This window comes from Arvicanthis niloticus, chromosome 1 (genome assembly GCF_011762505.2).
Source record: "Arvicanthis niloticus isolate mArvNil1 chromosome 1, mArvNil1.pat.X, whole genome shotgun sequence".
NCBI classification, from domain to species: domain Eukaryota; kingdom Metazoa; phylum Chordata; class Mammalia; order Rodentia; family Muridae; genus Arvicanthis; species Arvicanthis niloticus.
The window spans coordinates 57052918-57075403 of NC_047658.1; the positions used below are offsets into that span (position 1 = coordinate 57052918).

At 34.2% G+C, this 22486-nt stretch overlaps 1 protein-coding gene across 1 annotated transcript; it reads left to right on the top strand.

The window, feature by feature from the left end:
• The first annotated feature begins 3727 nt into the window (after nucleotides 1-3727).
• On the top strand, nucleotides 3728-19065 carry LOC117721381 (vomeronasal type-2 receptor 116-like). Its single transcript, XM_034519950.1, has 6 exons — nucleotides 3728-3933; nucleotides 5566-5845; nucleotides 6228-7031; nucleotides 7735-7962; nucleotides 8389-8512; nucleotides 18146-19065. The coding sequence occupies exons 1-6, from the start codon at nucleotides 3728-3730 to the stop codon at nucleotides 19063-19065; spliced, it is 2562 nt and encodes an 853-aa protein (XP_034375841.1).
• The last annotated feature ends 3421 nt before the right edge of the window (nucleotides 19066-22486 follow it).

Genomic DNA, 22486 nt, shown 5'->3' on the forward strand with positions numbered 1-22486 from the left:
TGCAATAACAAAGAACTCAGGATATCAAAAACCATTCTCTACAATAGCATAATTTTTAGGGAAATCAGTATCCCTGACATCAAGCTACAGTACAGAACAACAGTGATAAAAACTGCATGTTATTGGTGCAGAGACAGATGGGTAGATAAATGGAATAGAATTGAAGACCCAGAAATAAATAGATACACCTATTGTAACGTGATCTTCGACAAAGGAGCCAAAACCATTCAGTGGAAAAAACCCAGCATTTTCAAAAAATAGTGCTGGTTCAACTGGTGGTCAGCATTAAAGTATACAAATTGATCCATTCTTATCTCCTTGTACAAAGCTCAAGTCCCAGGTAGACCAAGGGCCTAAAGATGAAATCACATTGGCTGAGAAGCACTTAAAGAAATGTTCAACATTCTTAATCATCAGAGAAATGTAAATCAAAACAACACTTAGATTCCAGTTCACACCAGTCAGAATGGCTAAGATCAAAAACTCACATGTAAGCTCAGAATATCCACATTACAACTCACAGATCATATGAAACCCAAGAAACAGAAGATCACACCAAAGTGAGGGATGAGGGAGAGAGATGGATGAGAAAGAGACAGAGGAATGAGAGAAAAAGGGGGAAGGTAAAAAGGAGGAAGTTCAGATGAGAGGAGATGAGGGAGATGTACAAAGGGTCAAGAATTTGAAAGTTGTAATGTAGCAGTGGGGGAGGGGAAATTGGTGGAATCAACTAGATAGTCACAGATGCAAGGGACTCAAGTGGTTCTCAGAACCCAACAGAGAGGACATTCGATGAAATACCCAACCAAGAGGAGAGAGAACTTGTAGATACCCAGTGGTTAAGGACAGCCTACAGCTGATGGATAGGACCATGCATCCACCACAAAAATATTAATCCAGAATTCTTCCTGTAAAAAGGAAATGCAGGGACAAAAAGTAGAGCAGAATTTAAAGGAAAAGTCATCCAGGACTTTCCCAAAAAGGGATCTATGACATCTGCAGACACCAAACATTATTGTGGATACCAAAAAGTGCATGCGGACAGGAGCCTCGTATACCTGTAACCTGAGAGGCTTTGCCAGAGCCAGATCAATACAGATGTGAATGTACACAGCCCAGCATTGGATTGTTTGCAGAGACTCAATGGGAAGTGAGGGCAAGGAGTGTAGGAGTTGAAGGGTTTTGAAACCAAATAGGAAGAACAAGAGTATCAAACAAACGGACCCCCCTGTCGCCGCCAAAGCTCCAAAGGACTAAACCACCAACCAAAGAGCACACAGTGGGACCCATGGCTCTACCTGAATAAGTAGTATAGGATTTCCTTATCTAGCATCACTGTGAAGGGAGCCCCTTGGTCATGTAGAGGCTCGATGACCCAGGATAGAAGAACACTAGGGTACTGAGGCAGAAGTGGGTAGGCAGGTGTGGAGGGAGGGGGTCATAGGGAGCTTGTGGAAGGGAAACAGGGAAGGGAGATAACATTTGACATGTAAATAAATAAAATAACCAATAATTTTGGAAAAAATTTACCAAAATGGAAGGTATTTTTAATGTGAAAGACAGCACAGTAATATGAGGGTAAGTCATTGGAAGAAGGAAATGGAATGGGAAAAGAATGAAATTCATATGCAATCTAAAACCAACAATTATTTTACCATGTACATTAAGTCTTGAAAACTCAAACATTAGTTTTTGTCAGATTCATATATTTCTCAATTCCTTCAATTTCTCCTGTTTTTACATGTCCATAGATCTTTGTATCAACATTTCTTTTAAACAGTCAAGTTGTATTGATATTATTCCATATAATTTATTCTAATAAACTGAGGCAAAAATATAGTTACGGAAACTGACTCTTTATCCAGTAGTTATTACAAGAAGATTCTCAGCCATATGTAGATTTGTGTATTATTCAACCTACAATCTCTGTTTTGTATGGTTTCTTCTTGAAAAGGTCTTGTGAGACTGAGGGGATCATATTTAATATATGTTCTTCTAGGCACAAGGATTTATTGCAGTAATTTGAACAGACTGAATATAAGTACCAGAAGTTTTAGAGGACTGGAAGAAAATAAGATGTACTGAACATAGCAGAGGGGGTACTAACTCCCAGAGACTGAGGCTGCAAACCCAGCACATTGCAAACTCAAGAGGTATTACATCTGAACCTGAAGGTGAGAAATGTATACACAATTCCCCCTTTGGTATTGGTGGAAATATGGAAATTTTAGTTCATGGAAACAAAATTTTTTTTCTTTATTTATTTTTTTCTAAATGAGAGCCGATTACCATGACAAGTTGATCATACTTCTTTGGAAGATTCAATTGTTCCAAAATTATTTAGACAGCAAAAAGTAGTCTTGAATGGCTTAAAAAATAAAAGACACATTCGGATGGACAGTTAATATAGGAATATAAGAATTAGTGAATAGTGTGATTATGATCAAAATGACTTGTAAAACTGAATACTCGCAAAGAACTAAACTGAAGAATATAAAAGTTTTAACATATGACATACCTGCCCATACAATGTAATACAAGAGTTATAAAAAAAATATAAAGCAACTGAATGGCAACAAGAATATATTTTTCAAAATACATTCATATAAAAGGTATTAATCATAAGAACGATCACTGAGTTACATTGCAAGCCAAGTACTATGAGGTTATTTTCTGTCTTGTATGATGAATTTTGAAGATTTTCCTTGGCAGAAATAATTTGTGCTGAGTAATATCTATGTATATCCATCAGATAACCTATCATAAAGAAAATCACAAGAGAAGACAAATAAAAAGAATGTTTAGAACTGACAAAATTCTAAGTCAAACAAAATAATCCAAGACATTTGTGCATTTGTAATGACACATCATTATGGAAATCACTCTTTCATATTAATAGAATGAATTCTTATTCAACATCACCACTGTTAATGCACTTTGAGCTCACTTAAGACAGAGCATAGTGTACTCTGTGCACTTAGCTTGTTATTTAACATGCCCTTTAATGAACAGTGAATTTAAAAAACATGCTTGCCTTGGATTTCCCATTTAATCATCTTTTGTTAACATTTTATGAAGAACATTAATTTCAAATTATGTATTCTTGCAAGACCCTGACCTAAAATTATCGAATTCATAATTATAAGTGCAAGAGACAAGAATCTGGTAGAAAGCAAGCATATAAAATTAATGTCTACAAGCATTCAATATGTTTAAAGGTATTGCTTACTTTTATTAATCTTTTTATTACTGAGGTCAAATGGGTTCAGCTAGATTCATTGACATGAATTTTTGTAAAACTCATTGATATAACCTACATAATCAAAGGGAACTATTGCAAAGGATTTCACAAAACAGGTCTGATGAGTTAGGCTTGTGAGAAAATATTCCCAAAAGGAATCATGTCTGGAACCTTTATGTCTCCTTACATGAATATAAACATATGGGATACATTGAAGAATAATCATGACCAAAATTATTACACCTATTTTTCACCTGGCCATAGGATCTCAGATGCAGAGCCCCAGGCCAGAGAGTGCTTCACAATCCTCCAGAGGCAAACAGTGAACTGAACAGTAAATGCTCTGAGATGTACGTGTGTTCTTTAATAGTAACTACAGCAATAAAAAGTGACACTTGGATGTATGTTACATCAAAATTTGATATGTGAGAGTCTGCCTGCATGAAGCTTCATACTGCATTTTGCTCAGGCATCTGACTTGACAACATGGCAAAGATGTTCTCTTTGATTGGTATATTCTTGGGTCTGAAGCTTTACTTTCTTTTTTGCCATTTGAGTGACCCCAGGTGCTTTTGGAGAATCAAAGATAAAGAAAATTATCTAGGAGATAAAGAGACTGACTGTTTCTTTTCCATTTATACAAGGAGTGGTTATGTGAAGAATGATTACTTCAGTGGGAATCTAGACAAGCAGTAAGTGAGTGTGTCATTTATACACAAATGCACATAAAGCATTCCAAGGATGCTGAGTGATAGATAAGAGCCTATGTGCCTTCTGGATGTCCTACTCTACACCATAACTAAAATTTATTTTATGTTTCATTGCTGGCCATTTTCTTAATTATGTCAGTTTTATGGTATAGCACACTTTTTCTCATTTTTGAATCTCAATTCTAGTAAATGATGAATGAATGAATCACAATATTGACCATACTCCCCCTTAATATGACAATTTTCATCTTAGGGTTTCATGTGATTCTCCTAAGAAAAGTAATAAAAACACTGGTTTGGTTTATTTCATAAAGTCTACCAGAAAGTGGATTTTTACTGTTTTTGTATCACAAGTATGAATATAAAACATAGAGTTGGGATTTTTCAACTGTTACAGGCATGGGTGTATTTTTATTCTTCTCCATTAAGCCATAATATTAGGCCAGTACCATTATTGAAGACAGTTTCTTTATTCTACTATGGTTTTCTGGGCTTCATTATAAAAAAACAAATAATGTATCCAAAGATGTGTTTTTATTTCTAGGTCTTCAGTTGCATCCTGTTGATCAACACCTACCCTGCTTTTTGCCAATTTTATTAATAGAGGTGTGAAGTACAAAATAAGATCAGAAATGGTGACAGTCCTACTAGTTATTTCATTATTTAAAGTTGTTTTAGCTGTTCTTTCTTTCAATTCTAAACTGTAGTTTGTAAAGAAACTTGACATATATGGATAAGTCTGAACCAAATAGAAACCAAGGCCAGTTATGTGATAGCCAGTGATTGTAGAGAAAGGATGAATTACAGTACCAATGTAAGGTTATTCATGAAGCAAAAGAAATTCAATTCTAACCGGAAATATAGTTATAGCTAATCTTTTATCACTCAATTTTATAAAACCTCAAAAAGAAAATGAAAATAGTTGAACTATGTATAATGCATAAAACAGTATGAGAATTTCATTACCTATGAATTCATTAGACTTTTGAAATTGGAGACAAAGACAAATATGGTTGGCTATTCTTCATATATTTATGAAGGCTCATGACATTTTAGATAGCAAATAATTTTCACATCTTTTCTACATGTTAAGTATTAGAATTATAACATGAAGGCATTGGCAGATTCAAAGTTGGCTCAAATCTTTCCTTATTAATGGAGGACACATAGCTGTTTTATCTTGTTCCAAAAAAAAAATATAGGAACTGCGAAAAAGTTCAAAAGTGACAGAATCCTCTTAATATAAAATTTGTATTTAAAAATGTATTAAATATCAAAAGAAAAATGCACATGGTGTCTAATTTCAGAACACAGCTAATGAAGTCAAAAGAATAAGATAATAGAAAACTCTGTAAATGCTTAATACATTTGTACATATTAAATACAAGAGCTTAGAAGAGAAATAATAAAGTTCAATTCATCTAATTAAATAAACCAACTTTAAAACTGTTAAATTATTTTTGCAGTTCTCACATCCTAATAAATCACAATAAGTTACTGGATGACCATATCAGTGTGTCACAAAACTCCAAGAATTCTATGGTTAAACCACATTAAGCTTTATTTAATATTACCATAATTATATCTTCCTTCTTTGGTGTGCTCTGTTTTCAGGGTGACACCTAAGACCATCCACTTGATTTCCTCTGTTTATTTTGCCATTGAAGAAATCAATAGGAACATTCATATTTTACCTAATATTTCTCTATTAGTTAACATTCAATGTAACTTAATGCTGGATCATGTGAAAGGAGGTTTGTCTTTGAAAAGAAAGGAAATTACTCCTAATTACTACTGTACAAATCAGAGAAGATATTTAATTATACTTACAGGACCTCTATGGATAACATCATACAAACTTGGACCAATCCTGTACTTCTCCAGAACTCCAGAGGTAGGTCATGAAAGGTTACATTTAATGAAACACTATCTTACATTAGTCTGAGTTTATGAGTACTAAAGCTGACTAAAAGGAAGAGAATTCATTTATATCTATTCTGATTGATCAAACATAAATAGTAGATACATTATTTGGTGAACACAACTTTATGGCAAACTGGTGGGAGAAACATCATAGTATTAAATGACTTACCGTAAGATATGGTTTGCCTTTACTTTACAGCTATTCACAAAAAGTTGGATATAATATTCATGTTAAGATGAAGAATCCACACTTTCTCACACTTCTAGCTAATTCTCTAGCACACTTAGATCTTAGACTGATCCCTGTGCATTCCATCTTCTTCATAATGATACTTATGGTCAATATCTTTCAGATTTACTGTGGTTATTCTAATTTCATAAGTGACCAGGAACAGTTTCCTCATCTCTACCAGATGACTCCAAAGGACACATCTCTACCCCTAGCCATCGTGTCCCTAGTAGTTCACTTCAGTTGGAACTGGGTAGGAGTGATCATAACAGATGATGACCATGGAATTCAATTTCTTTCTGAATTGAGAGCAGTCATGGAAAGAAACACTGTCTGCTTAGCATTTGTCACAATGATCACATATAATCATACATTATACTTTAAAATGATGAGTACATATTATCACCAAATAATAATGTCATCAGCAAAAGTTGTGATTGTCTATGGTGATAAAGAATCTCCTGTACAATTGAACTTCATGATATGGAAATTCAAAAACATTCAGAGGCTCTGGGTCAGTGTGTCACAATTTGATATGATAACAATGATAAGTGATTTTATGCTTAACTCCTTGTATGGGACTCTTATTTTTTCACATCAGCAGTCTGAGATGTCTGGTTTTAAACAATTTATGCAAACAGTGCACCCTTCAAACTACAGTAACGACATTTCTTTTGCTAAACTGTGGTGGACTTACTTTAAGTGTTCTTTGCCACCACCTAATTGTATAACACTGAAGAACTGTCCAACCCAAACCCTATTAAAATGGTTTTTAGTGCCACCCCTTGGAATGTCTATGAGTGAATCATGTTTCAGCTTATACAATGCTGTGTATGCTGTGGCCCACTCACTTCATGAGATGCTTCTGCAACATGTAGATAACTTGTCAGAGAATGATGGAAAGTTACTGGAATTTAATTCCTGGAAGGTAATAATTCTTATACTGAATGGCATCTATATCATAGAGATGGCATTTATAAAGGGAATCATTAAATCAAAATCTATGTAAATAAGTAAGACTTATTGTAAATGCATGTCTTTCTTTACCCTACCACTGCATAAGAGGCATATCATATTACTGTCATAATTTATGAGACAACCAGCATTGGTACCCAAGTCAACATTTCATAATTTTAGTCATGACATTTTTGACCAATATTTCAATCATAACACATCTCATCCCTTTATCATTTGAAATTTTTTCTTATAAATTAATAAATAAAATTATAAAAATAAATTGTCTTTTATTTGACCAATTTTTTATTAATGTAATGAATAAATCTGAAATAACTTCAAGTTCTTTTGCCATATTTTGAAATATTGAGTATTTAGTTTATCTTATGAGCAAATAATACTGTTGTCAGAAAAAAACAGATAATTTTTTACTGATCTCAAATCGTAAAATTCATGTGGATGTGTATTATGGTATAAAAGCCTTTGAGAAAATGATATTTGTATCCCATAGGGGAACTTTGCATGTGGGTGAAATGTACTTTATTTTTTCAGTAGTGACTACTTCTGAAAAAGGTGGATTTTAGGAGTATATATGGATATTAGTGATATTACAAGCTTTATAATTTCTGTACTAATATGTCTGAAGTGCTGAAATTAAAATGACAAATGTGTTTTAGATGTTCTCTTTTCTGAAGACTATACAATTTTCAAATCCTTCTGGACACCAAGTAAACATGAACCAGAATAAAAAACTGGATACAGAGTATGACATTTTCTATATCGTTGATATTCTAAAACAATATGGACTTAAAATGAAAATAGGAAGGTTTTCTGGTCATTTTCCAATTGGACAACAACTTTTTATGTCTGGTAAAATGATAGATTCGGCTACAGATATCAAGAAGGTAATTTAGTTTTAATAATTATTGTTTATGTGAAGCAAAATTACATACAATCTTGTCTACTTTCGTTTTGTCATGGTATAAAAATTTTAATTTTTTTTTATTTATTGAATTACATTGTCCTAATCTTTCTGTCTCCCCCTCTGTCTGTCTGTCTGCCTTTCTATCTGTCTCTCTGTCTCTTTCTCTCTTATATCTCTCTTAGTTCCTTTCTCTGTCTCACACTCTCATAAATGTTTCACAATATACAAATCACAATGTGTTTATATAAGTTTTATCTACCAAAAACAAAGCAATGTAATTTTGCTTTAGAATAGGATACATGTGTGTAAAAGGAGGTGTTTCAATGAATTTCTTTTGTGTATCATCACAGCTTTTACCACATATGTCAAACTATTTATTTCTATAATATATCTGATCTTTCCTCAGATGCTACCTTCCATATGTAGTGTGCCTTGCAGACCAGGACTCAGAAAATACTTTAAGGAAGGAAAGGCTCCCTGTTGTTTTGATTGTTACCCTTGCCCAGAAAATGAAGTTTCCAACAGGACAGGTGAGCATATTTTTTTCTCAGAGTAATGAAATTGCTTATATCTCCCATATGCACATAGTTTTCAAATGTCCTTTGTGGAAAAGAAATGATAAATAACAGTAAAAAAAATCAGTAACTCTGTGATCTGAAATAATAACTTTCTCTAATGGACTATGTATTTATCTCATCATTCTAGAACCAATGAAACAATATTTCTTCAGAATATAAGATGTTAATGTATTTTTACAGTTTTATACTTTAAATTTATTAAAGACATAGATGCTATGAATCCTTGCATTCCAGAATCCACTGAGTTTTTAACATCACTAGATGTTACTTGATTTTTATATCATGTTTTAGAAGTATGCATTTTTGAGTTTTTCTATGGTAGATTAATAATATAATTAGAAGTTTGCATTTTTTCTATTGTCATCTCATTCACAGTCAAGATTGGAGTCCAACAAATGGAAATCTGAATAACAGCTTTTATTCTATTATTTATATATAGTATGAACAGAGATGTCATAATTAAATAGGTAGTACTAGTATCTACATTGAGGTTAATAAAAACTTTGGAAAACATTTTTCAAAGTAGTGTTGCAGTAGGAAGATGAAGAGTAGAATAAATTGCAGTGGTTAGAAATAGCCTAGCAATAACTGAGAGTTTAAGAACCAGGCCAGTATATACATGGTTGCATACAGTTTACATGTGAGGATTATGAACATGAAGTACATTTTGAAAAATTACACAAAAATATTATCCAAATTTCATGATACAACCCAGAAACTACAGTAAGAAGTGAAACCACTTCGGTAGAGTAATACATAAGAAAGAAAATAATAAAATTTATTGATTAAAATGAAATTGTAGAAATGTTTCAAAATCAAATCAATAATTAAATTTATTGACTTTTGCATTAGTTGAATACAGGACACTAAAATATGTATCATTAAATTTGCCTTGCTCCTATGTGTTTTTCTTTTTTTGTGGTAAGTAGAGACTTTTCTCATACAGTATTCCAGCCATGGTTCCAATCCTTCTAGTATTGGCTACTGTCCACAATCCCTCTCTCCAAGCACCATTCCCCCTACATTTTATTTCCAGAAAAGTGTGGGCCTCCAAAAGAAGATACAGTACAAAATAAGATAGAATAAGACAAGCCAAGAGTAATCATATGAAGGATGGACAAGGTAACCCAATAGGCGGAAATGGGTTTCAAGGGTCTGCACACAGTCAGAGATATACCTGCTCCCACTGTTAGGAGTCCCACTGAAACTCAATCTGTCATACCATATATGCAGAGACATAAAAATGCTTCTTGTTAGATTCTTTATTTTTTCTGACTCTCATGTGAGAGTCCTGCCTATGTTAAATCATTGAATATGAGTAATTTTCGTGTGTGATGTTCTGCATTCCCACTTTATTTTTCACTTTTTCTCAGCCTATTCTTCTGAAGGAAGAGACATGCTGAAGATGTCTAATTTAGTTTCTAACTGCATGTCTGGCTATTAGTCTATATACCTGTTCCTAACTGATTATATATATATATATATATATATATATATATATATATATATATATATATATATAACATAATATCAATTAATAATCATTCCTTAACTTTTTAAAAGAAAAGTTAAGTACTATTTGTGATTTTCAGGTACTTAGAATATTCATTCTCCCTGACCATCCAAGTAGGGTTGGGCATGTACTCATTCTTGTTAAATGGGTATCAACTTAATTCAGTCATTTCATGGTCATTTCAACAAGTTATGAGCTACTATTGCCCCAACACATCTTGCAACCTGGACAGATTTTAGATGAAGTGTTTAGTGGATGCTGTAATGTCTATATTTATGTTTGCATAGGTTTTAGAATAAGGCTTCTTGCCCATACCAGCTACACATTTCCATGTTCATAACCAGAGTCAAAGTTGCCATCAGAAATGTAGTGACACTTTCAGGTTTCATATGGTTATCTTCTGACCAAGCATCAACACGGGTTGTTTACAGATTTTCTTGTCACCTGTTCAACCAATAGCTCAACCAATTTTAACTTATCCAAGCACTTTCCCTGTTGCCAAAGATCACAAGTTTAGCCTCTGTATTCTCTGTTATTAGAAGTCTTCACTACCACCATCCTCATAGATTACAAAATGTTTCTACTGTATTATGTTTTCACATAGTCAACCAAAAACCTTCAAATTCTAGCTGTTCACTCCCCACTCTCCTTCCATAACCCACAACAGACCAGTTGCTCTTCTGTCTTCTTCTGCCCTCAACATCGAAAAGACCTATTCTCTTTCCTCATCCCAGGAAGACTCATGTTCCTCTGCCCAAGACTTCTTCATTATCTAGCCTTCCTGGTTCAGTGCATTGTTTGTATTTTTCATTTACTTAACAGTAAATATCAACTGCTGGATGAATAATACTCCATCTGTTTTCTAGGTATGGGTTATCTGACTCAAGATGACTTTTTCTAGATTCATCCATTTGTCAAAAGAATTCCTGGTGTCATTTATTTAAACAATTGAGTAATATGATATTATATAAATGTATGCTAATTTCTTTATGGGCTCTTCAGTTGGATTACATATCCTTGTTTGCAGTTTCCAACTCTTTTGATTATAGCCACAAAATCGTAGTTGAGCAAGTGTCCTTGTGGTATAAGAGAGTACTAGGCAAATGCGCAAGACAGGTGTAGCTGTGTTTGACAATAGATCTATTCCCTGTTTTCTGAGAAATTGCCATATTGGTTTTCATAGTTGTTCTATAAGTTTGTATTCCTATCAGCAATGGAGATATCATCCCCATGTTCCACATTCTTACTTACCTGTGTTATTGAACTTAGACATTTTGACAGGTAATGATTGAATCCTAAAATGATTTTGATTTCTAATTCCCTAATAGCTAAGGATGATGAAACTCACTTTAAATGTTTCACAGCCATGTGAAACTCCTCTCTTTTAAATTGGATTTTTCTTTTGTTACCTAATTCCTTGAGGTCTTTCCATATTTTGGATATTAACCCTTCTTTGAATGTGAAAATGTTAAAAAGATTTACCAATCCTTAGGCTGTTGTGTTGCCTACTTTTTGATATCTTTTACTTTAAAGAAGATGTTCAGTTATATAAAGCTCTCTTATGAATTGCTTGTGGTTTTGCCTGACCTATCAGTGGTTTGTTTAGACAGTCATATCTTGTGTCAATGAATTATTTTGTTGATTCTCTTGCACTCAGGTACAAAAGGTCTAGTTTTATATTGAGGTCTTTAATTCAATGAAACTGGAGATCTGTGTATGGGATAAATATGGATCTATTAATATTTTACATTCAGACATCTAGCTTAAGCCACAGCATTTCTTAAAATAGCCTTTTCTCCCCAGTATTTTTTTCTGGATTTTTATGCAATATTAAGGGTCCATATATGTGTGATTTTAGTTTTCATCTTCAATTCCATTAAATGATCAATGAGGCAAGTTTTATTCCAGTATAATGGAAGTTTTATTACTATAGTTATGTAGTATAACTTGAAATCAGAAATGGTGATTCATCCAGAAGATCTGTTACTATTCAAGGATATCTTGCATTTCACATGACATTAGGAAATGTTCTTTCAAGGTATGTAAAAACTGATGTTGGTTTTTTTGATGGGATTGGGTGGTTCAATATGTTGAAGTTGAAAGAATTAATATTTTACTGTGTTACTCAATTGATTCAAGACATTGTAGATCTTTCTCTCTTGTCAAAGATTTGAGGTTTAAGTTTTTCATACAACTTTCATTTGTTATTTATAGTTTCCATAAAATAATTTACATTGTTTCAGTTTATTATGAAAGGTATTGTTTCTCTAAAGTCATCTTCAGTCAATTTGTCATTTGTATATATGGAACTTGTGTGTGTGTGTGTGTGTGTGTGTGTGTGTGTGTTTGGGGGTGTGTGTCTGTGAGTTTGTGTGTGTGTGCACATGTTAATGTTGTATCCAGACATTCTGTTGATAATTTATATCAGCTGTAGGAATTCTCTATTTAAATATTTAGAGTTACATGTGTTTAAAATCAAATCATCTATAAATGATTCTTTGACTTCATTTTCTCTATATTGTATTATCTTTTTTTCTCTAGCTAAAACAACAAGTGCTGTAATAAACAGATAAGAAAATAGTGGATCTGACTTCATCCTGATTTTAATTAATTAACTTATTTATTTGTTTAATCCTAATGCTTCACCCTACTTGGTCCCCATGTTAAAGAATCACTACATCTACCCTACTACTTCAGCTTTGAGTGGTGTAGTCCCTGTGTGTAGCCCTCTACTCTGGCATAAGTTCTGCAAGGCTAGACTCATCTGCTCCCACTGAGATCTGATAAGACAGTCATGGAGTTTGAGCTGCATGTCTGCTATAGATTTAAAGTGGGCCTTGGCTCACCTCATGTATGCTCTTTAATTTATGGTTCAGTTTCTAAATGCTTGCAGAGGGAGCAATGCAGGACTGATACCCTTTGTTCACATCCTCAGCAGAATGTGCTGTCATATGAATTTTTTGATATTAGCCATTTTGATGTGTATAAGATGCAATCTCAGGGTCATTTTCATTTGTATTTCCTTGATGACTAAGGATGTTGAAATTTTGTTTTAAATCTTTGTCACTATTCTAGATTCCTCTGTTGAAAATTCTCTATTTAGCTCTGTACCCGATTTTCTAATTGACATGCTTGGTTTGTTGATGTCTACATTCCTGAGTTCATTCCGCTGTCATATGCAGGGTTGGGGAAGACACTTTTACAATCTGTACGCTGTCCTATTGACCATGTCCTCTGCCTTACAGAGCCTTTCAGTTTCACGTGGTCCTATTTACCAATTGCTAATCTTTGTACCTGGGACATTTATGTTCAGTTTAGAAAATTTTTGTTATTTGTTCCAATGAGTTCAGTATATTTCCCACCTTCTCTTCCATTAGCTTTAGTATATACAGTTTTTTTGTTGAGGTGCTTGATCCATTTGGCCTTGTGTTTTTTCAGGGTGATAAATATAGATATCATTAGACTAGCACCATTTGTTAAAGACACCTTCATGTTTCCAGTACATGGTTTTGGATTCTTTGTCAAAAATCCAGTGTCCATAGGGCTTTGGTTTTTTTATCTGGACTAAACGATTTGAATAATCTGTCTTTTTCTATACCATAATCATGCATTTTTAAGTCACTATTACTCTTTAAAACAGCTTGAGGGATGCTTTTTCTTCCAGAAATTCTTTCATGTTCAAATTTTTTTAACTATCTTGTTCGTTTATGTTTTCTTTGTTTATCTTTTCTGTGTGAGATTAAGAATTGTTTTTAAGGTCTCTGTAAAGAATTATGTTAATATTTTGATGAGAAGTGCATAATTGCATTGAGTCTATACATTGGTTTTGTCCACATGGCCTATTTTACTATCAATCCTACCAATCCATGAGCATGGAAGAGTTTCACATTTTCTGATATTTTATTCAGTTTCTTTCTTTTGAGACTTTAATTTCTTGTCAGATACGTCTTTATTTTGCTTGGTTAGTGTTTTATTTTACATTTTTTGTGGATATCATAAATTGTATTGTTGCCATAAATTTTTTCTCGTCCAATTTATGGTTTATTTAACATTGGACTACCATCTTTTTTGAGGTATTTTTGTATCCTCTACTTTGCTGAAGGTTATTTTCACCTGCAGCACTTCTATGGTGGTCACTTATGTATACTATCATCTCATGTGTGAATAGACATACTTTTTCCAAATACTTATTGTGTTCCAATTTGTATCATCTTCATCTCCTCATGTTGTTATATTGTTCTAGCTAAAATTTCACTTACTAAGTTGAGGAGACAGGAAGCGATTTAGAAGACTTTTCTCATCACGGATTTAGTGGAATTGCTTTAAGTTTCTATCTACATAATATGGTGATGACTTTGGCTTGGTGTATTTTGATTTTTATTATGTTTGTGTTTACAACTTGTTCCTCATCTCTCCAAGACTTTTATCATGAAGTTGTGTTGAATTTTGCCAAAAAATCTTCAGTATATAATGAGTTAATCCTGTAAATCTTTTTTCAGTTTTTTATATGGTGTATTATATTGATGAATATTTTTTAATATGAAACATCTTTTCCTTTCTGACCTGAAGCCCACGTAATCATATTGGATGATGGTTTTAATGTGTTATTTTGATTTTCAAAACCAAAACTCACAACTATTTTGAGTTAAGAATTTTGTCATCAGTGATCATAAAGGAAATTGGCCTGCAATTCCCTTTGCTTGTTGACTTTTTATGTCGTATAGATATCCATATTAGTAAGACCTCATAAAAATAGTTTGGCAGTGTTTCTTTTGTTTTAAGTTTGTGAAATACATTGATAAGCATTGGTATTTACTTTACATTGAAAGTCTACTAGATTTTTGTGCTGAAACCATCTGTCCCTTGGCTTAACTTTATTGGGAAACATTTAATGACCACTTGTATTTCCTTAGGTATTATAGGAATATTTAAATTCTTTGCTGGTCTTCATTTAACTTTAGCAAAGTTTATCTATGTCAAAAAATCATCAATTTCATATATATTTTCCAATTTTGTGTAGTTCAGGTTTTGAAGTAAGTCTTAAGGATTCTTTGTAATGCCTCAATATACATTGAGCATCCCAGATGAAACATAGTGGTAGGTAATAAATCAGGGTTTTAGAAAGGAAAATTAATTCTATCATTATGATCTAGGCAGCTGCCCAGATCTTGTGATAATTAAGTCTTATAAACTGGAGAAAGCTTATGCGTGTGTTTTATCCAAGAATCCTATACATTCTTGAAAGTATAACATTTTTATAATACTTGGTTATTTTGTTTTTGTTGTTACTGCCTCTCCCATCTCAGTCACCCTGCCACTGATCAATCATCAATCCATTAGTCCTCTCCCTTGCCTCCTAAATGATGCTCCCTTTCACCAGGGTCTCAGACTGCCCTATGTATGCTGCTGGTTGGTGGCTCAGTCTCTGACAACTCCTTGGAATATGGGATAGTTTAAACTGTTGGTCTTCCTATGGGGTCACTCTCCCTTTTAGCTTCCTAAGTCCTTCCCATAATTCAAACATAAGAGTCACTGACTTCAGTCCACGGGTTGGGTGAAAGTGTCTGCCTTTGTCTCCATCAGCTTCTGAAAGTTCCTCTCAGAGGACAGCCATGTCAGACTCCAGTCTATAAGTACATCATAGCATCAGTAATAGTGTCAGACAGTAGTGCCCCTCTCTCCAATGAGATGGATCGTCAGTTGGGCTGGTCATTGGACTATCTTTCCTTCAGTCTTTTCTCAATTTTTTCTTTGAGTTCTTTGAGACAGGAACAATTCTGGGTCAGTAATTCTAATTGTGGGTTAGTAACCATGTCGCTCCACTAGAGGACCTGACTGTCTACTGAAGGTGGGCTCACTGAGTTCCCTCTCTCCAATGTTGGGCATTTTTGCTAAGGTTACCATCAGTGAGTACTGGAAGTAGGTAACCTTTCAGGTCTCTGGTACTTTCTAGATGGTTCTCCACCTTTCAACCTCAGAGGCTGCTTATTTCTGTTAATTCTATTGGCACTGTGGGCTTCTTTTCTCCCACCTCATATCTGATCCTGTTCCAGTTTTTTCCTCCCCCACACTTTCACATACTCCCCTTTCCCTCTGTCAACTGTGATTATTTCCTTCCCTCTTCTAAGTGAAATTGAAACATCCTTATTTGGTCCTTTTTGCTTGTTGCACTTCTAATGTTCTTAGGCTGTTTTCAAGGTATTATTTACTTTTTGGGTAATATCCACTTATCAGTGAGTACATACCATGTTCTTCCTTTTGTGTCTGAATTACCATACTAGGGAGGATATTTTGTACTTGCCATCATTTGTCAGCAAAATCTAATGATGCCTTCATTTTTAATAGATGAATAGTATGCCATTATGTAAATGAACCACATTTTATGTATCCATTCTTCATTTGAAGACATCTGGTTGTTTCCAACTTATGGATATTAAAAAATAAGGCAGCTATGAATATTGTGGAACACATGTTCCTGAGGTATGGGTGTGGCATATTTTGGGTATATGCTCAAGAGTGGCTTAGCTGGGTCTTCAAGTAGAATTATTCCCAATTTTCTGAGGAACCACAAGACTGAGTTCCAGAGTGGTTGTACCAGTTTGCAATCCCAACCAGCATTGGAAGAGTGTTCCTCTTTCTCCTCATACTCACCAGAAATTGCTGTCATTTGAGTTTTTATGTTAGCCATTCTGATTGTTGTGATGTCAAATCTCAGGGTCATTTTGATTTCCATTGCCCTGATGACTAAGGACTTTGAACAGGTCTTTAAGTGCTTCTAGGCCATTCAAGATTCCTCTGTTATGAGATCTTTGTTCAGCTCTCTACCTCATTTTCTAATTGAGTTATTTGGTTTTTTGGAGGTTAGCTTCTTGAGTTCTTTATATATTTTGGACATTAGTTCTATGTATGAAGTAGGGTTAGAGATTTTTTTCCAATCAGTAGGTTGTCAGTTATTCCTATTGATGGTGTCTTTCACCTTACAGAAGCTTTTAAGTTTCATGAGGGTCCATTTATCAACTCATGATCTTAGTGTCTGAGCCACTGGTGTATTGTTCAGGAAATTTTCCTCTATGGCAGTGAGTTTAAAGCTATTTCCCACTTTCTATTCTATTAAATTCAGTGTATCTGGTGTTAGGTTGAGGTCCTTGATTCATTTGGATTGAACTTTGTTCCAGTTCATACATATGGATCTATTTTCATTCTCCTGTATAAAGAACAACAGTTAAATTAAACGAGCACCACTTCTTGAAGATGATTTCTTTTTTCTACTCTATTTTCTGGCTTCTTTGTCAAACATCAAGTATTTTCGGCATATGGGTCTATGATGTATCTGTTGGACTGAACTCTAAAACTCTAAATTTTTATTGTCTATGATTTTCTGATTGAGCATTACCAAACTGATAAAGCCTTTGATTAACATTTAAAAAAATGTATAAAAGCAAAAAGGAAAAGGGGGCATGGGATAGGGGTTTTTAGGGAGGGGAAATGGAAAAGGTGGATGGCATCTGAAATGTAAATAAAATATCCAATTAAAAAAACAAAACAAAACAATGTCTTTTTCAAAAATAAGTTTACATAGTGAATAATAAAGACTCTAACTATCTGTACCTGTAAGAACATATGTATAGAAGAGAGTTTGGGATTATAATGGTTTAATCAAATGTTGGCTGTAAATGCTTTTTGGAGACATGGAATGGTAGAGTATATATGTCCAAATAACTGCTTGAGACAAAAAGTATGATCACTCATTTTGCTGACATATATCCTTCTATGTTCTTCTTTTGCAAAGTAAACACAATTATAGGGTAAAATTGTATGATTCTATAAGTGGTCAACCTAAGGCATGTTACTGTTGAAACAAAAATTATGCAACAATACAGTTTTATTTTTTAAATATATAATGTGAGCAACGCTTGGATAAAGAATAGAAACATTGGAAATTATGATAACATCATATAAAGATCCCATATTTAAGTTTTCATCAAACACATGGTGTAAGCTTAATGAAGTTTTGTTACCTTGTGATTATTCTAGAAAAATTAAATCTGGTAATACTTCCCTTCCTTTACTAGACACGGATCAATGTGTGATGTGTCCAGAGGATGAGTATGCCAACACAGATCAAACTAACTGCCTCAAGAAAATTGTGACCTTTCTGGATTATAAAGAACCCTTGGGAATGGCTCTGGCTGGCTTGGCTCTAAGCTTTTCTGCTCTTACAGCTATTGTACTCTGTGTCTTCTTGAAACACCGAGAAACTCCCATAGTGAAGGCCAATAATGAAACTCTCAGCTATGTCCTACTCATCTCCCTCATATTTTGTTTTCTCTGTTCATTGCTCTATATTGGTCATCCGAGTACAGCTAGCTGTATGCTTCAGCAGACTACGTTTGCCATTGTGTTCACTGTGGCTGCCTCTAGTGTCTTAGCCAAGACAATTACTGTAGTGCTGGCATTTAAGATCACTGTTCCAGGAAGAAGACTGAGGTGGCTGCTGCTTTCAAAGGCACCTAATTACATCATCCCCATATGCACCATGATCCAAATGATTCTCTGTGGAATCTGGCTGGGAACTTCTCCACCATTTGTTGATGTTTATCCTCACATGATACATGGACACATCATCATTGTTTGCAACAAAGGTTTTGTGATTACTTTCTATTGTGTCCTGGGATACATGGGCTCTCTGGCTCTAGCCAGTTTCACTGTAGCTTTCCTGGCCAGGAATCTGCCTGACACATTCAATGAGGCCAAGCTCCTGACATTCAGCATGCTGGTGTTCTGCAGTGTCTGGATCACCTTCCTCCCTGTCTACCACAGCACTAAGGGCAAGGATACGGTTGCTGTGGAGGTCTTCTGTATCTTGGCCTCCAGTGCAGGGATGCTTCTTTGCATTTTTGTCCCAAAATGCTACATTATTTTGTTGAGACCACAAATCAATTCTTTTTATGAGTTTAGGAAAATGCAAGCTAAATCTAAAAATATCAATTGAATTTAACTCCTTACATAGTATACCAAACATATCCACATGATGACTACACTGCTTTCTTTGTATTATGTCATTATGTGAGGTTCTCCTTTTAGAAAATGTAGAAAACAAGCTCAGTAATAACAATCTGAAATATGACCTGAACATCAGTCTATTGGATCATACCATGTAATCAGACTTTTATCATTGAATATTCTTATATCTTGCCTCAGTAAGAGAACATGTGCATAGTCCTGCAGTGACTTGATGTCTCACTGTGAGCTGTTACCCAAAGAGTTGGGCAGGGGGAGTTCTCCCATTATCAGGAATGGAGAGGAGGGGACAAAATTGTGAGGAGCCATATTAAGTGATTTATCAGAGGCTAAGGAGGATTTAAATACAATGAATATATTAATGGAAAAATGAATGATTTATGTAAACTTTTATTCCCAGGAAGAAAGCATTATGAAAATTAAAATTCAAGCAAAGAAGCAAAACCCAATAAAGAATATTTCTGGACTTAAAAACAGATATCATAACTTTGTGTCCTTATGTTATTTAAAATCTTCTTATATAATAATAATCTAATAAATCTCTTAATTAAAAGTTCTTGAAAACAGAATAATGCTGTTGTGTCATAATTACTATAACCTTTATTAATATGAAGAATTCCTAACTTGAAGTGACTATATGACTCATATTGTTATGCTGTTAAAAACATCATGACTGAGGATGCAAATGGTCTTATAACAGTGTTTTGCTATTTGCTATGTGGTCTTAGTACGATATGTCTTTCGACATAATTACGTTGGTATCTGAGACTCAGGTTTCTATCAAACTTGATCACACAAACTCATTTAATGTGATAAACAGAAGTCAACTGAGAAATTAAAAATAGTTTATTGTACTGAGAGTAACAGACTAGGTGATCCAACTTAAATAGAAGAGCTAATAAAATCCACACACCGTCAAGATTTAGGTAAATTATTCAAATAGAAGGCTAAGAAATAAAGAGCCAGTGACTAAGCAGAGCTGTGAAATGCTACTTTTATAATATGATTTTGCCCTTGATGTTCTGAATACTAACCAAAATTTATAAAAGACTAAAGAGTGAAAATCTTAGCATATACTCTGGAGATAGTCCTTGGGATTCTCAAGCACTCTTTAAGGTATGCACAGTAAAGAATGCCTATGGGAGAAAAACTCATTCAGTTTTTCTTATTTTAAAAATAACAATTATTTAGGATACTAACTTTTTAATAATTTAATTTTGGTGAGAAATAAATATCAAGCTTTAATTCATTCCCTTATATTGATATGTATGTACTTAAGTAAAAAGACCACTTCATTCAGTATTACACTCTAAAATGTAAACTAATTTATGATAAATTAATTCCTTAATACATCATGTTAATATAAAGCAAAAAAAGATTTGAGGTCTTTTGACATACAGATGTTGTATTTAATGTCTTAATATATGCTACTTCTTTTATTTATTTTTTTATTGTATATTTTATTGATTTACATTACAAATGTTATCCCTTTTCCTGGTTTGCCTTCTGGAACTCCCCTTTCCTGCTGCTTCTATGAAGGTGCTCCCTCACCTACCTAACCACTTTGGAATTCTTGCTCTGGCATTCCCCTACAATGGGACATTGACCCTTCACAGGACCATGGGCCTCTTCTCCCACTGATATCTGACAGGGCCGTTCTTTGCTACATATAGAGCACATGTCATAGGTCTCAATATATATACTCTTTGGTTGGTGGTTTATTCCCTAGAATCTCTAGGGTGTGTGATTGCTTCTTATTGTTGTTCTTCCTATGGGGTTGCAAATCCCTTCAGATCTTTAAGTCCTTCTTTAACTTCTCCATTGGGGACACTGTGTAAAGTTCACTAGATGGCTGTCAGTACTTGCACATGTATTTGTCAGGCTCTGGTAGAGCCTTTCAGGAGAGAGCTATATCAGGCTCCTTTCAGCAATCATTTCTTGGCATCCCCGATAGTGCCTGGGTTTGGTGTATGTATATGAGATGGATCCTCATTTGGAATAGTCTCCAGATGGCCTTTCCTTTAGTCTCTGCTTCAGACTTTATCTCCATATTTCTTCCTGCAAGTATTTTGTTCCTCGTTAAAGGATGATTGAAGCATCCACACTTTGGTCTTTCTTCTACTTGAGCTTCATGTGGTCTGTGTATTTTACCTTGGGTATTCTGAGCTTTGGGGCTAATAATCACTTATCCCTAGTCTAAACCATGAGTGCTCTTTTCTGCCTGGGTTACCTCACTCAGGATGATATTTTGTACTTCAATCCATTTAAGAACTTCATGAGGTCTTTGTTTTTAATAGCTAAGTAGTACTCCATTATGTAAATGTATCACATTTTCTGTATCCATTTCTCTATTGAAGGACATCTGGGTTCTTTTTAGCTTCTGGCTATTATAAATAAGGCTGCTATGAGCCTAGTGGAGCATATAACCTTGTTATATGTTGGAGCATCTTTTGGGTGTATGCCTAGGAATAATATAGCTGGGTCTTCAGGTATCACTATGTACAATTTTCTGAGGAAGCACCAGATTGATTTCCAGAGTGCTTGTACCAGCTTTCAATGCCAAAACAATGAAAGAGTGTTCCTCTTTCTCCACATTCTCCCCAGTATCTGTTGACATCCTTTATAACAGTAATGAATAATATAATGTACCTTTGTTTGTCTTTAAGTAAGCAAGTGAAAAATCTGTATGACAAGAACTTCAAGACTCTGAAGAAAGTAACCAAAGAAGATCTCAGAAGATGAAATGATCTCAAATGCTCATGAATTGGCATTATTAATACAGTAAAAATGATCATCTGGCCAAAAGCAACCTACAGTGAATCTGAAATCCACATTGAATATGACATCCACATCAAAATTCCAACTCAATACTTCATAGAGTTAGAAAGAGCAAATTGCAAATTTATGTATAATCAACAGACCAGAATAGCAAAAACTATTCTCAACAAAAGAACTTCTGAGAGAATTGCCATCCCTGACCACAAGCTGTATTACAGAGTAATAGAGATAAAAAAAAAAAATTCACGGTATTGGTACCATGACAGGCAGGTAGATCAATGGAATAGAATTGAAGACCCAGAGATTAACCCACACACCTATTGTCATTTGATCCTTGAAAAAGGAGTTAAAACCATCCATTGGAAAAAAAGACAGCATTTTCAACCAACAGAGCTGGTTCAACTACAGATCAGCATGTAGAAGAATGCATATCAATTCATTCTTGTCTCCTTGTACAAAGCTCAAGTCCAAGTTGATAAAGGACCGCTACATAAAACTGGATACATTGAAACCAATAGAAGAGAAAGTAGAGAACACAAGGGCACAGAAGAAAATTTCCTGAACAGAACACCAATGGTTTATGCTCTAAGATCAATAATAGGCAAATAAGACAT

Excerpts from the sequence above, each read along its gene's own strand:
- LOC117721381 (XM_034519950.1), top strand. The coding sequence starts at position 3,728 with ATGGCAAAGATGTTCTCTTTGATTGGTATATTCTTGGGTCTGAAGCTT. Across the intron at positions 3,934-5,565 it reads AGTGGGAATCTAGACAAGCA|GGTGACACCTAAGACCATCC; the intron begins GTAAGTGAGTGT and ends CTCTGTTTTCAG. Across the intron at positions 7,963-8,388 it reads CGGCTACAGATATCAAGAAG|ATGCTACCTTCCATATGTAG; the intron begins GTAATTTAGTTT and ends ATCTTTCCTCAG.